General features: G+C 36.9%; 1 protein-coding gene across 5 annotated transcripts in view; it reads left to right on the top strand.

The window, feature by feature from the left end:
* The first annotated feature begins 328 nt into the window (after positions 1-328).
* LOC139151994 (sodium/calcium exchanger 2-like) overlaps positions 329-17,181 on the top strand; it is a 30,457-nt gene continuing 13,604 nt past the window's right edge. Inside the window, exons 1-5 of one of the 5 annotated variants that reach the window (XM_070725069.1) lie at positions 329-463; positions 5,426-6,161; positions 10,651-10,716; positions 13,875-14,113; positions 14,470-14,636. In XM_070725069.1, coding sequence (XP_070581170.1) covers positions 5,474-6,161; positions 10,651-10,716; positions 13,875-14,113; positions 14,470-14,636 — 1,160 coding nt within the window. In that variant the 5' untranslated portion in view covers positions 329-463; positions 5,426-5,473. Of the gene's footprint in view, positions 464-2,556; positions 2,761-2,922; positions 2,943-5,425; positions 6,162-10,650; positions 10,717-13,874; positions 14,114-14,469; positions 14,637-17,181 lie in introns of those variants that run through there. The other 4 variants (XM_070725068.1, XM_070725070.1, XM_070725072.1 and 1 more) reach the window with 4 other exon arrangements.

Genomic DNA, 17,181 nt, shown 5'->3' with positions numbered 1-17,181 from the left:
TATCTTGCGTTTTCTCGATATTTGAAATTCAAAATGGCCGCCATCCCTGTGTAAACTCTATGGAAAAAATAAAATTTTCGATTTTCAAAAAACTAAGACGGTGAAAACTGTTCTTTCGCCAAGAGCTTCAAAATGAGCCCCCACAAGTGGTAGGTCAGAAGAAAATTGAAAAAATTTGAAGGCCCGAATTTCTGTCCCCGAGGTGCGTTCTACCTTAAATAGATTTCAAGTTGAATCTACTTTCCCTCTCCCGCTATCTGAAATGAACACTCCCTGAGTGGATTTCCTTTGAACACGCGTCACGACTTTCCTATTCAAGCCAACGCCCTCACGGTCGGTGGACAGTGGGGAAAAACAACTATGTTGCAGACCCACCCATTCAACCATTCAACGTTTCAAACGTAAAGGCCTGTTCGAGATTCCAAGGAACACATGTAAAGTTCTTCAATCATCAACGATTGGTGTAAGTATTAAGATTTTATAACATTTCATTGAGAAGATGTCTTTGATTCCGAAAATTGACTGCACAAACCATGTAAGCCAAGGTCATCCGATCACCAAACTAGAGAAAAGACAGTACGAGAGGCTGTAAAGTGGTACATGACCTATGTGAAAGCGCCATTGTATTACAGTGAAGAAGATGGGAGGGTTGCATCATAAACGGCTCCGGAATATGCATGTTCACCTGCCGGAGTAGGATGCCTCCGCTCTGCCGACAAATACATCGACTCTTTTCTGTACTTTTCTGAGTCACTAACTACTGTAAACGTTGATAGAGACTAGATCTTTTATGATGTAAACCAAAGCTGGATCTTGCCTAGCCCTGCGTACGATGCTGTGTGTTCCGCTACAGCTAATAGCCCCGCTCACCACTATTAGCTGTAGCGGAACACACAGCATCGTACGCAGGGCTAGATCTTGCCCAATATTATAGGTCGTGTGATTCCGTCTTGAGCGAGCATATCTAGGACGACCAGACATTGCACCCAGAGAAGTACTTCATTCCCAAGCTTGGGCCTGCATGATAAGTCAACGCCAATTTTCTAGAGTGTAGTTAATTTGAAATCCACGAAATTATTTTTCAGGATGTGTATGGAGTTTCGTTCATAGTAAAAACTTTTATACGACGATTAAGCTAAATAGGTTGTTATAGGGCAATGCGCTACCACTCTTTTTCAAAGTTGCATGGTTTTGCGTATTTTCTCGGTGTAAAATATAGTGCGATACTTATGTATATTGTACTCGAAGTTTTATAGCTCAGTTATCATGAAACCCTGGTATCTATGCGTGTTGGACACATCGGACCAAGTTCTCACTTAGCGAGATATCCAACAAGATTCCCAGATGATTAATTTCCAAGTAGGCCAACACGTGCCAACTTCAAATAAAAACGTTCTTAATCCCGTCTGATACGGCGGCTCAGCGACGTGACGTTTACAATCTGACGTCCAGGCTATCCTTTTTATAACAGGCCTATAGGCCTACTTGCATTTAATGTTCTGGGCGTTGGTCTCAACAGTTATCCAGACTGTGCGTAAACATGTTAAAGGCAAGTAAATTTTCTGAATTGGTCATTTTCATCGATATCATTGTACCATTTTTTTACACAAATTACAATACTGATTTTCCAAAAGTTAAACCTTTATTACAGTTCCCAACGTTATACTTTAGAGAGAAGGGACAATGTGAAGAACATTGGCCATGTTGAGAGAGAGAGAGAGAGAGAGAGAGAGAGAGAGAGAGGGAGGGAGGGGATTTGTTAGATATGAGAAAGGGGAGAAGAAGGGGGCATCTAATACTAAAGTGTACAACGTTGAGGATTGCATTAACGAAACCATCGGCTTGTGTTGGTTCCGTAAGTGATGCAATGTCCGTCACATCGGTTGTCAGGTTTTATTTCGAAATTATTTTTCACAAAGGCGTAAATATAGCTCGGCATTGCGAACATTTTCTGTGCGCGCTACTTCCTATCCTTTTTCATCGAATGACTGAGAATAATGATCCTTCACAAATGTAACTTCCTCACCCCATGCAGCGATTTGTTTACTCAAAGGCCCGCAGGACAGCTGAGGTTAAAAAGTTCGAGGTGACTTGAAAATGGTAATGCGTTCAGCCTCTGACTATACCTGATTATCGTGTCATTACGTGTAACTTTCATTACATGTATTGTTCTTTAATATCGCAATGCCACCGGTCTGAATGCCTACTCCCCATTTATCAGTACCCACATGTGGATCTGCATGGTGGATAGTTTAAAATGTGGGTACTTTGTCTGGATACCTGCATATCGTACTAGAAGTTTGGCACATGAAAGTGCCTCAGAACACTACCGCTTTTTAAATCCCTCCGCGGCCGAAATTTACATTTCCTACTCAACTAAACGTTTGTTGTAACAAAATACATTTATCGTATGTAGGTTTATTCTTATTAATTTAAAGGAAATACAGACCCGACAATGTGTAAGAATATTGGAGTTTCTGCAAGATTCATAATAATTTTCGAGCTCTACTTTTCCAATGACAGCGCGTATATATATATGCCGTAGGAGGTGAAATAGAGACATTTGCCTTAGCTGCGTGAATTGTTTTGGTGGCGTAAATAGAAACCCTATTGAATGTGTGGTTTATCGATCAGAGCATGGTAACTGGCCCAGTCGCCAATCATTCATAGCATCTCCAGTTAACTCTCCTATGCTTGGACATATTTATTTCAATGTACACATAGATGAACAGAGGATTCGAACGGTTTCAGAGCTGACAGGTAAGGCAACGCTGTAGATTGTAGATGCAAACGGTGCCATGGAAACGATCAGCTTTGCCGTGAACTTTATGTTTGTGTGCGTAAAGTGAGAGTGCTTCTTTCGTGACGACCGCGCGCGCTTTGGCGTACGGATCGAGTTGCCACGATCAGAATTCAGCTGACAACATAATATTTGTTTCAAGGTAATTTATGGCACTTCTCATCGTTTTCTGGCGTCCTCTGCACGGTCCGAGACGCCCGCCACCCGCGTTTTGTTTGACGGGAGTGAGTGGTTTGAGGTCACGTTCACAGACTGTAGTTTACCTTTGTATGCAGGGCCAAGCTGGTTCAGAGTCTAGTCTTACGTCTTTTTAACATGTGTATAAAGTCAAGCTCCTGCCAGGTGGCATTTTCTCGAAAGACCAGTGGTACTTTTCACATCAAAGTCGCCCAAATGTCATACAGGCGCAAATGTCATACCCAGATTATGGAGTCTCTGTCGAACATTTCGCTTCTCTACACTATAGCCAGGCGACGACTCCGCAGACGGAACGTCCCTTCGACGCGTAACAGCGGCGCGATTAAACTACCTGTAGCTGTAGCCTGTACAGTGGGGGACGCACATTGACTTTTTTTCTGAAAATCTAAAACATGATTGAAAGTTAACAGTCTCATTTACTGTGCTTTAGGAATTTGTTTTCTCAATTTTTGTTTCTCAATGCGCTGAACACTTGGAGCAATGAAGACTTCTGAGTTTTGTCAGTTTCATGTATTTACAACATCAAGAAACTGGAGGTTACTGCAATAATGATGTGATGTGGTTATTGATCCAGTTTGAGTCGATTATATCGATATGGTACATTACGACTCCATCAAATAATTTCCTCTCAGTTCTATGGTTAGACAACATTGAGAATTTTAGGATAAGTACCTGCCCAGCGTTCGTAGCTAAAACTGACAGCATTTATATTCATCATACGAACCTCAGGATGATAGAAACTTAGATGTTGTGGGGGATGGTAGAGAAAACTAGATGAGAATTGGTGAGTAAATTAACTGCAGCAGCAACACTAATCATGACAGGCTGTGTGTGGCATGTTTCTGTTACTGTGAATTTCCCAAGGACACAATATAGCTTTGATCAAACTAAGGTCAATTCGTCCCTGTCTTGACAAAAGTGTTTGTCATAGAGCTAATAACTACTACCATAACTGAAAATTACCAGCCTTATTGAGAAAATTCCAAGGAGACAACCAAAAGTTTTTATTTACAATTGGAAGTGACCTTGTGACAAGGGCGGCAATAATTCTAAGACTTCACTGACCTGCAGTCTTGACCTACAGTGCAGTATAACATATAATGTCACAGCTTTTGAGGTTAATGCACCATGGAATTTTACAGATTTGGACAAAAGAAATGTAAAGAAATGAGGCAATAACAAACAACCCTGTTAGCCTGGCTGGTGGTACATGTAGGTCAAATTGTGCAGCAGTCAACAGGACTGACAAAACTATTTTGCTATTTATCCTAGATTATGTGTCCTAAATACTTTATCAGCCTGTACATTCCAACAGAGTTTTAACAAGCATGGATAGATTCTGACACTTTTTGTGTGATTGACATGTGCATCCACCTCAGTCCAGCCAGCAATTTAACTCTCACCGTACCAATAGTAAAGTCTTGCACACTGAAACCTGCAGGTCAACTGTCCAGAAGTTCTAGTGAAAATATACCCATGATATAACTAGTCAGTGAGCATCATTACTGGACAGACTGAATACGACATGAATATGCCTACATTTTGTGAAATCTGTTTTCACAGAATTTCAGTTCAAAATGTTTAAAAGGTGTTGAAGAATGAGGATTAATATAATCATTTGATGTTTCTTGAATTTTAAGGTAGATGTTTTAGTTTGAGTAACTTTTGAAAAGAAAAGTAAATTGTACCTGCCTGATGCATACATCTCATGTCTTGTCTAATGAAAGAGGTAACAAATTTTTATGATTTAATTGAAATTGCAGTAAAAAACTAAATTACAAACTGTAAGAACCACATACATACCAATTAACATCAGGCTAATTACACCAATTAATTGTGTTTGTCAATTACTCATTATTACAATTTGCTGTGAGTGAGATGTAACGAGGGTACATTCTTACCAGCCCTGAGTGAATCCAAACATATCACACTTTCTTAATTGAGATTGATTGCATTAAAAAATAGGCTGGCTGTATTGTTCTACGTTAAGAAAGATGGAAAACAAAGTAAATACTTTCATTGAAACTCATGTCGGTTATTTCACATCGTTTCTTTGTTTCAAGCAGCTCTGTAATATTTATGGAAATTTACAACCCTTATATTTTTCCTTTCCCTTTGTGCAAAAAATAGTCTTTGTTGCTTGATAAAGTATGGTCTATGCTGGAAAAGTTCATGTTATTCTGGGTGCTGTGTGTTGTATTATACTTTTACTATACACACATTATACTTTTACTATACACACATTATACTTTTACTATATACACATTCTGAAAATAGTATACAGTTATTGATGTTTAATTCGTAGATTGCAATTACATAAACAAAGGTTCAGCAAGAAAGTTAAACTTGCAGTTTTTATCAATGATTCATTTTTAGCCTCAAATTGTCACAAACCTTTCTAAGTAGTTTATTTTGCTTTCTTTGCAGACATTTCCCAATCCTTTGTGTGTGAGTTTTCAATAATCTACATACAACATGTCTAATGATACGGACCCTGATGCATACAAATGCTATGACAAAGGATTGTTGTTGCCACTCGTTAATGAATCAACATGGTCCATTGGAGCTCGCGCTACAATCTACATCTTGGGATTGCTTTGGAGCTTCATGGGAGTGTCAATCATCGCAGATGTATTCATGTGCTCCATTGAAGTGATCACCAGCAAAGTGAAGAGGGTCAAGGTCGCCAATCCAAAAGCTCCTGATGGTGTTGAAGAAGTTGAAGTCAAACTCTGGAACAGTACAGTTGCCAATCTCACACTGATGGCACTTGGTTCAAGCGCGCCAGAGATCCTCCTGTCCGTTATCGAAATTGTCGGCAATAACTTTTATTCCGGTGAACTTGGACCGAGTACCATTGTAGGTTCGGCAGCATTCAACTTGCTGTGTATAAGTGGTATTTGCATAATATCAATACCAAAAGGCAAATCAAGTCGCATCCATCTGTTCAAGGTGTTCTGTCTGACTGCTTTCTTCTGCATCTTTGCCTATGTCTGGCTCTTCCTCGTCCTGGTGGTCAGTTCACCACATGTTGTGGAATTGTGGGAGGCCATCGTCACCTTACTGTGTTTCCCCATCCTTGTTATTCTGGCATTCCTCACCGACAAGAACTACTGTGGAAAGAAAAAAGAACCAAAAGACACAGAAATTGCCCTGGGAGTAGGTAGGTACTTCTACAGTATATATGTGTACAGGAGAATTGTACTGGCAGTTTCACATTAATTTCACCAGAGACGTTTTATTTGAAACGAAATATTGGTTGATAAAATAGACCTTGCTTTATGTAGGCGTATTTCCCAATTCAGGTTGTAAATACATGCATGCGATCACATATACAATCATCAGTTAATAATACAGTGTATGTGCATACATTTATAATGTAGTAATGATTTATGAAAGAACGCTATTATTATCAGAAATGTAAAAGGAATGGATGTTTGGCACAAAGTCAGAAGAAAATTCTCCGTGACTAGCTGGAGAAAACAGACCTTATGTATGAAAAGCACAAGAAAATTATCATCCTAACCAATTTTTCAATATCAGAAATTTGACAAAATGATTATATCACCCAGGAAAAGTTCAATTATTATTAACGCAGCATTGTGAGATATATGTAATGATTAAAATGAAATATAAATCAACAACATCCAGTTGTAATAATTTATTGTTTCAGTATTGTCTGCTGCAAACCAGTTATGAACATCAATAAGTATACTGCTACAGCTATCAGGGTCATAAGCTATGACCACTTCATTTCCCCACACGTTTGGAGCAGAAAGTTAACTGCATCCTTTCTTAAAGGCCCATGAGCTGCAACTTTGCAAAATTTGTCCAACCTCAAGGTACTTCAAATTTCCTTCTGGATTCATTGCAGTTTGCAAATTGAATGATATAGTCATTAACTATGCCTCAACAACATGTGCTTTTGGCAGAATAGGCAAGAAATTGAAGAGATTTTTGTTCATCGTAAATTTCCTGCCATTTTCGAAATCTTGCCAATTATGTGAAAAACGGAGAATATTTTGTCAGAGTGGAGTGAATCCCTTTCTGATCTTTTCATTAGGTTGATCATGTTGTATATGTAAATATTCAAATGTGTATACATGTACCATTTACATTGTAATATCATGTAGTTGTATGGAGGCGGCCATATTTGGGTGCAGCACCCGTTTCTTATTTGTCTTCAATACTGAAACCCCACCTTGCAGTCCCACTCTAAGTGGATAATTTTATTGAGTAAACATCTCTGAGTAAGAACATTTCAATAAACTAATTTTAATCTAAATATAAAATCATGAAAATAATGCCAAAAGTTGCAGCTCATGTGCCTTTAATACCAAGTAATTCTTGCGTACAGCCTTGGGGGGCGGGGAGAACACTATATTTCGCTCTCCTTGAACTTGTTTGACATTGTATTGTAAACAATTCACTCTGTCAATTTTTGTGACTTCATTCAACAACAAATATTAATGGGTCAACACAGGTACAGGTAATTGCATCAACTTTTGAAAAGGACTGTGGGCGTCACAACATTGGTGTTTCCAAAGCAAATTTGATTGTTGTTCTACTGTAAACATAACTGTTGTAACTGAAGCAGTGTTTGGTTTTACAGTAACAGATCAGGGCTGTTGACTTATTTATGTACTCTAGCCAAGCAATCTTATTGGATTACAATTTTTCAATTGGTTGTTGTACAAAGAGAGTAACACTATAGCTATCGAGAGTGTCATTTATATTCTCAGTATTGTTCAGAAAAAGTGCAATTCACCATGGAATAGTAAGACAGAGTGTTAGAGAAGTGTTGCATTGAATGGCCAAGCATGAATTGTTTTTTTGGCAATGCTGCCAAACCAGCCACAAATATTTCCCCATGAAATAGTTATTGACCTGTATTATTGTTGTTTTAATATTACACAGTAAAACAGTGCAAATACCTATTGTTTCCAATAGTTGTCAAGCCCATGAAAATATATTTGCAGTACCTAAGTCATTCCAGGTCACAAAATTATTACCTATAAATCAGTGGTTACTAGATTCTGGGAAAAATTTCCCCTTATCCTGTGGGTTTTTTTGAGATATCCCAAGAACATACAACTCTTTTAGTTTACTGTGGTTACCAGTACAATTGTCCTTCAGTATAACCTGTAGATCATGACATTCAATATTTCACTTGACCTTTAACCTATAAGGTTTCCTTTATGGTGGACTGTATGACCCATCGGCAGATAACCCTGTTTGAGAGAAAATAGATTAAGAGACACAGCCTTTCCCCAATTTGCATGTTGTATTGATGAGTTTCCATGGTAACCTGTCATCTCATTAGCCGCTAATCGAGGGCATGATGTAATTGATTTATGGATGGTGTGTTGGTGCATTAATCAGCTATGTCGTTAATCAGTGGAAATAGACCGATAATAAATATAAATTGCAATGATGGTTGTGCCACATTCACAAAGGGTGATGATCTCTTGTGTAATTGCAGTGTTTATTCTGTTAGTTTTTTCCATCGTTGATTTAGGTTATTTGTTACTGTGTACTGGCCCTTGTATCTGCAAATTATCGTGTTTTGGTAAGTTCCAGCCACAACAGTCTGCTTGATGTGTAATTTGTTCGCCTCTTGAACTTTTTTATGGCGTTTACCTGCCATGAAGTGGTCAGATCTTACACGGGACCAAGGTTACTCTAAGCCTAAGTGACTCTGTGTCAACCTACTTGAAGTTAACAATTCTTCTCTCGGTAATGCTGTGCATTTGGTTACAATGACTTGGTGTTGTTATCCTCAAGGCTCTGCCACAGCAAATGATTACAGAATGGAATACAAGTGTCTGTTGAAAATGCCAAATGTCGTGGAAATGGGAATTAAAAGTCTAAAGTCTCATCAATATTGGTTTGCTCTTTAATTTCTCCAATTTGCATGTCTACTATCAAAGTGTTTTCATATCAGTGGTGTTGACATGTACTTTTAATGTTTTTATGCGGGACAGTTGCAGTCAACCATGCAGGCTATCGTTGAATTATGTGACAGTTGTTTACCTTTGAAGGGTACTTTTGGTTGAGAGCCAAGCCTGTGTTGTAAGAGACTTTTGAAATTTCAGTGGGAACTTTTTATGATTATTAGAATGCCAAAGGACAATTGAACAACTTTAATATACCGACTAATTTAAGACAAAAAAGTCACCGTTACTATGAATGACAGGCTTGTCAATTTCTAGAAGAAATTTAATTTTGTTTGAAATTTAGCAGAATTATATTTCTGAATGAAAAGAGTAAAAAATATTGAAATGCAGGTTGGCTGTCAGTCTCTCAACCAAAAATGTTGCTGTTGCTGGAACAAAGTTTTGCACTTTTTGTAAAAAACTCATTCTTGTTATAAATATATCACCTTTTTACCATGGAATGGAGGATCTAGTAGCGTCTAGGATCTAGATCTATCCACCATGACAGCTAAGTATTTTGATAGTTTTTTTTCTGTATGCATTTAAAATTGAGCATGACATTTTGCATATTTGCATGTAATTTTTGAGTGAATGAGGCATCGTGCAAGTTTCTTAACTAACAACTAAACAGTTTAGGAAAACATATCTAGGATACTGTAGTGATAGTGTGAGGGCTTACCCTGGCAACACAGCCTTCCCTTTGGAATGTATTCTTTTTAAATTTTATTCCATTGAATATCCAATCAGAAAGCTGTTATATCTTTAATACAGTTCTAACTGGTTGTTCAAAATTTAAACCATAAAATAAAACACAGAGTGCTAAATGTGTATTGTATTGACATAGCACACATGTGGAGAATTACGCACTCCCATTCCCAATTTAAAACTCGGTAAATTTCACAATGACCTGAAAATTACTGCTTATTTGCTACCTATTCATTGCTTTATGGCCATAAATGCCACAGATGATTAGGATTTAGAACATGGCAGTTTGCGTCATGCTTCTCTGCAAAAGATATTTATGATCTGAATTTACGAACAGGAAATGGAGATACAACTGAATTAACAGAGTTTGATATCAACCATACCGTATTTTATTTTACCGTATTTTGTATTTTTATTACCTGTGTGAGTTCAGAAGTTAGGAAAAAATTGTTCCTAAACATTTGTAATCTCATTTGCAATACTAATCTGAGCTAGCTTGTGGGTACCACCCCCTCACTGAGCACCTGAAAAGTATCTTGATAAAATATGAATTCTTATAATTTATCCATGGCTTTGGAGTTTTCATATAGACATTATTTCATTTAGACATAATGAGCGTAATGATTTTACTTGGTAGTTAGAAATTCAAGAGATGCCAGTTAAATATTTATCTTTGAAAAGTTTGAGTAGGGTGTAAATTACTGTGATATTGTTGATATCCTGTTTTCTATATCATGTGAAAGATCTGTTTCCTTAATAAAATGTAAGTTCTTAGAAATGAATAATTTTGCCCGTCACATGCTTTAATCTTACTTGTGAAAATAACAGTTAAAAATAAGCATTAACGATAATTTTTTTTGTTCATGATCACAATAATTAATTCATAGAGTATCAGCAAAACTACTGTATATTATTGTATATTGCACAAATATTGAATTTTTCCTAGCAAGCAGTGGGAATGGTTACGGTGAGTCACAGATAACCATAGGAAATTTGAATTTTTGTTTTCAGATGACACTAAAAGTAGCAGAAATAGAATAAGCCCAGAACTTGAAGGAATACCGTATACTAACCAAGGTAGTAACTGCATGGGATTCTAGAAGTGGTTTACGCTGTAGTAGTATGTCCATGTTGTGTTGCATGTTGTTACCTTGTTATCGTCGCTAACATTTTTCCAACTCATATGTGTCCAATCTGCTTATAGGTACAAAGCGTTCTGATGCCTGCAAGCAATCCATACATCAAAATCCAACACTGCATCATGTTGTAGCTTTATGAACATACATAATTTATCATCTTGTAGTTCCGAACTTTGATTTCCAATATTATAAAATGATTGCCGCTACAATTGACTACGGATGTCAGGCTGTGTGGTTCTAACTGAGAGGAAAAGATTATCTTTCAGGGTTACATATTTGACATTTATAAAAATGAAAATGATTTCCAAAGATTTTTTCAGATTAATTGAAGGCTCTGACCTGTCAACATACACAAATGTACCCAAATTGGAATAGAACTAACAGAAACTTCCCAAGTAGTACACAAAGACATAATTTTTGTCTTAATTTGTTGAAGACAGTGCATTTTGTACCAAATTCTTTAGCAAAGATCTTTTATAATTATTGCTTGGTCATTACTAGAAAGCAACAAGTTCATTATCATGTCTTCTCTCTGTCTCTTGCTGTTCAGTGACAGTACTTTCATCTTCCAAAGTAACTTTCACCAATGTATGTGTTTAATATAGAGGTTGTCGTCACTGGGATTAAATGGTGATTACTATGTATATATGTATCTAACTGTAATCCCATAATCCCTTCTATAGTAAAGTTCAGAGTGTATTTTTGTCTGTGATTTGGTCATGTATTCTTCTTGAAATGTGCTACTGCCTTTTGCGTGCAGTATAGTTTCATAATTATGCTTCTCGTATGCGAAAATCATAAGTGAAAATTTTGCATCAGGCTTTCATACATGTATGTGTGTATCCAATAAATGAAGTAGAACCCCATTCATTCCAGGCGATATGTTACTGTAGCGCACATTCACTGTTTCAGATTCATATTCTGTGTGAATATCTGTATATTATATTTGGTATTTCTGTTTAACCCTTTCACCACCATGGTTTGTCCCAAATCCATTGTTTTCTATGGTAAAGTTGGACCTGTATACAGGGAACTGGGGGTGAAAGGGTTAAATTCATGTTTTAACGCCTGCTAGCTATATGTATGCTGGTAGCTAGATCATTCACACATAACTATCAGCGCTTGAGTCGATCACATCACAGTCAGTGTCTCACTGTACCTGTATGTAAAACATATTGGACTCAGTGAGACATATGGCAGAACTCAGTAAGTCTTGACAGCAAATACACATTGCCAATATGTCATTCTCATTCAATCCGTCTGTCAACATGTAATTTATTGCACTTCATTTGTATTTGAAGTACATTTCAAAACACTGTATGTTATAGTAAATACCCATTTCCATGGAGAATTGTATTTTTGCATGGCTATCTCACACAGTCTGCTTGAAGACACTCAGATACAAGAAATATTAGCAGTAACATTCACAATACACGGTTCATTCAATATTTCAGCTTGTCTTGACTAGTGTATGCCATGGTCTGTGTTTTTTTTAAATTTCCTCTGAAAAAAAATTGTGGTGTTTGGCCATGCGAAAATCACAGTTAGTGATCTGTTGGTAAAATTTCTATCACCAGAATATTATCAACATGTAGTAAAAAGAAGTGAAAAATTTTCAGGGATGAAAAATTGTCATCCCTGAATCAATTCCAAATTAATCTAATTGTGAAAACAGAATCCATATTTTATTAGAAATATGTCATCGAAAATGTTTCTTTAGATACATTATATCTATGTTTCACTGAATGTTTTATATCAAAACAAGAAAATTTCATTCACTCATATAATTCAGTGATGAATTTGAAATACAGTGTACATTCAAGTCGGCATTTTCATGAAATTAAAGAATAACATTGCTGACAATTTGCCGAATAACCACTGACTAATTTCTCAAATATTATTTTATTTCCCTTGAAGTTGTTTTTGCTTCATTTTCATTCAGAGAAGAATAAATAAATGAGTGTAGGCTGACTTAATCGGTCAGAATAATTTGAGAAATGTTAGGGTTCGCAAACGGCTGGCAGAACAATCAGGTGTTTCCATGGTTGTTGAAATGTGTTCACTGCCACTTGTTACATATCAAATAAGTGATAACTACCATGTAGTTCAGCCTAAATTATACTGAATCTAAAATGATCAAAAGTTTATGCATGCAGGTATATCCCTAAAAATGGCTGCATGTGTCACAAAGGACAGACTGCACTCCATGGATTTAATATTAAGGTGGAATGCACCTTGGAGACAGCTATTTAAATGCTCAATTTTTTACAATATGATTCTGATCTACCACTTGTTGGGCCTCATTGTAAAGCTGTCTGAAAGAGAAAAAATTCCAAAATTTTAGCTTTGCGACAATCCCAAATTTATTTCCCGTAGACTTAACACAGGGATGGCAGCCATTTTGAATTTCAAATATTGCCAAATCAGGTACATTGTAATTTGTTGCTCTAGTACAAAACATGGCAAGTTGACCCCTGATTTTTATTCGTGATTTGGTAAGAGAATTGATGAAAGTATCTTTGAGGAAAGTTTTGAGCAAAAGTTTAAGTCTTTCACTTTTGAGACCCATTACTATCTTAATTCCCAAGCCACTGAATAAACTTAAGAAGATAAGAGTTGTATTCAAACTCAAATAGTGATCCGCAACATGTGTAAATAATAGAAATCCACAAATACAATAGTATTTTTGTCTGCATTACCCGCAATGTATACACTTAAGTAATATTGAAGTTGACTATCTTGAATCTGTTAAATACTGGCACCTAGGCCTGCAGTGCAGTGACACACATAGACTTGAAAGAATATAATGCGCCCTGATCATCTCATTTGCAAATTTCTTGGTGTAATTTCCATTCTGTGTACTGTGCACAATTCCTATCTTTCATGTTTTGTAATGTTACGCAACTGGTTGTTACAGAGACTTTCCTGTGGGATTCACTTGTCAACAACAATACACAATGCTGGCTTCCAACTGTGATGATGCATGATCTGGACTCCCATTATCTTGTTTTTAATCTCAGGTGAAACGTGAATGTAATTCTTGAGATGACCTCGTTCATTGTTACTCACAGATAATTAATCATTTCTTTTGCACAGGTGGAGATATCGAGGGAGTCTTTATAACCACAGACAATATCACAAGGGATGGAGTTGCTAACATCTACAAAGATGTAGGTAAACATCCAGATTTAACACCAGAACAAGTGGCGACTCTGGCTACTATAGAAGCTGAGAAAAACACACCGCATTCCAGGGCCTGGTATCGTGTTGGAGCTACTCGCGACCTGACTGGTGGTCAGAAACTCGTCCCTAAATATGATCCCAAGATGCTGCAGGTAATTTCACACTGAAATGGCATGAAATATTTTCGATCATTAACCCTTTGAATGCCAATGTCAATTTTTGTCACCTTTATAAAATATAACCCAGTCAATTTTTTTCCCTGATTTTTCCCAAAGATTTGATCTAAAACTGAGCCATTGAAAAGTGATGTTGATTTGGTCCAAAATTATCAAACAAATTACAGAAAAATTTATAAGAATTGGTAAAATGTTGCACTAAAATTTTAGTGGGAAAAAATCAAGGCACGAAAAGGATTAAGCGTGAAAGTTATACCATATCAATTAGTACTCTTTTAAATTGAGTTATCTTGATTAATTTTAAGATCATTTGTTTTGTTTTAATATTTCAGACCTACCGTCAGTTGAAGGATGGGAGTAGTGTCTCGGTTGGAACTATTCAATCAGATGTTCCTATTATTGAGTTTGCTGCATCGTCGTGTGCGATCTATGAAAACGAGAAGCGGGTCCGTGTCTCCATCAATAGAAAAGGCAATCTCAATCCACAAGTTATTTTCAAGTATGTTTTTACAATCTTTCCTTTCGCTTTTCAACAAAACAACGTACTTGCATGTGACAACCTTGAAGACAGGTGATTATAGGTTGTCAGGTTGAGAGACATTGTATGCTTGTAACCATGGCAACTGTTGCTATGAGTAGATTTTTGAGCTTCTTTACCACAATAAAACAGATAAACGGTGTTGCAACAAGAGATCAAAAAAACTTTTATTTGCACAGTGTTTTAGTTGGCGTCATGTCAATATTAGTTTTTAGTTGTGGTAATGTCATTCCTGGAAACCAGAAAAGGTGGGACAAAGTCTGTGTAGTGATGCAGTTAACAGCTCATGGTCACATCAGTACAATTGTAACTTGTTAGCTCTGATGGAAAGCTCTAATACCACCCACTCTAGCTATTGAACATAAATTGGATATTTTGTAAGGCCAACTTTGCCATCAGAGAGTACATACTGAAAAAAATTGGTCTGATGGTTGAAATTTGCACTTCGAAAACTCAAATTTGTTCATCCTGCAGGAGCCGTGTGTTCATGCATCAGTGACTCCATTAATTTTCTATCCTCCAATTCCGTGTACTTTTCCAAATTGTCTCAAACTCAATTAATTAGGGCCAGTAATTTATGCCCGGAGATGTGTCATTGATTGTATGATTTGCATATGAATGGCCAACCAATCAACGAGTAGGAATTTATTGAAGTGTTCAAGTGTATGGTATAACATTTTTACAACAAGGTGAAATTTGATCTCATTCCAAAATGGCACAGCTCTATGGAGTCTTATATCATTTAATCTTAACATGCCAGTCAAACCTCCTGAACAATATTCATTGGTATAACTGTGAAATAATTAAATTTACTGCAAAATAGTGAAATCAGTGGTGCTGACCATTATAAGAATTACCCGGTGCAGCTTTGTAGCTATGTAAATGGCCGAACCACTTAATAACGTAAAAGTCGGTATGATATTAACAAAGTCAAATATTTTCAATCATTTGTTGTATTAAATATCTGTCAAGTTAGGTTTGTTTTAGCATTAATTTAGAGTTGTTTTTATCAATTCGGCAACCACACAAATTAATTTGTAACAAGGATGTCATGCACATATACACTTTCAAATTAACCCTTAAAGCGCCGTGTCGGTTTATAAACCGACACGGCATTCTCGCTCTCAGCGCCACGTCGGTATGTAAACCGACAGTGGTTGCGTTCTATGCTTATGCCTAACTTAGGTATGCATTGCCGAACTCAGCCAGAAGAAGGGTATTCCTGACCCTTTGAACCCAGTTTAGTACCATATAAGGACTAAAATAATGACATCATGCAACCTAACAATCGAAAATTCCAGTAATTTATGCGAACTTTCTTTAAAAGAGGTCAGCGGTTTTCATGAATATTTAACCAGGTCTGCATTTTCACCCGTACATGGATACGGCCAAAGTGCATTGAACGAAACACATACGTACGTTTTGACAGCTTTACCATGCCGTAGACACGGAAGATAACTATATTATGCCAAGCTACTGCCCCCTGGGTGATAGAAATGACAGATTTTACAGTTTTTTTTGAGATTATTTTACGGAAAAATGACACGATTTGCTGACCACATTGATCGTGATAGTGAACTTCGAACGTATCGGCGGCCAAGATGGCGGCACTGTGTGATGCCGAACTCTCGACATGGAACCCGAGGTTAAGGTTTTCGAAGCCCAAAACATGCCAGATTGAGAAATTTGTAAGGATTTGGTTAAATTGAAGTGTATTTTGTCGATTTTCAAGCGTTGGACTGCCAATAAGCTCCTTTAAACTGTTGATATTTGACCTCCGAGCCGGCCTGGAGCGAGACAGCCATGACAGTCAACCCAGTTTGTAAATGAAATGTAGTTGTTCCGAACTGTTGACATTGCGAGACATTTCCTACGTGTTACGCATTTTTTTTAACTGAAATAAACCGGACATGAAACTTTTTTCTCGATACTTAGTGGTTTCATTCCATTTCGTGGCGGATTTTGTGGCGTGCTTGTCAAAATACGTGATCAAACTTGGCGAACGGATTGACTAGTATTGTATGGTAGTACGAGTCTGTGACTCGATAAGCCACAGATAGTTACACACGCGTACATGAATTAAACTAATGTAAGTTGGGTCAAACACCAAAATTAATCGATAAAAAGGTCAGTGAAATGTGTTTTTGTCTTCAACTCTTCATTATAATTATACTGGCAGTTCAAACTATACAGAGTCAGTTGAATATGCCCTATAGTTATGTGCATGTGTTGCACAATAGTTACCCCTCCATGTACAATATGGCACCTTGTTGTCTCTGTGTATACAAATTAATTGTTTGTGTTTACAGGCAAACAAAACTATAATTGATTTGTTCTAACTTTGAAGACAGATTTTAAATAACAACAACAACAAGGAATCATATGATAGATAGTAAACTGATGACAAAGTGGATATGTACACTGAATTTTTCTCTGGAAAATCATTTCCACTAGAAGAAATAAAATATATAAACAAGCAAACAAACAAACAAACAAACAAATACAA

This window comes from Ptychodera flava, chromosome 15 (assembly GCF_041260155.1).
Source record: "Ptychodera flava strain L36383 chromosome 15, AS_Pfla_20210202, whole genome shotgun sequence".
Classification (NCBI taxonomy): domain Eukaryota; kingdom Metazoa; phylum Hemichordata; class Enteropneusta; family Ptychoderidae; genus Ptychodera; species Ptychodera flava.
Note: the sequence above shows the minus strand (reverse complement) of the source record. Positions and strands in the feature narration are given on the sequence as shown.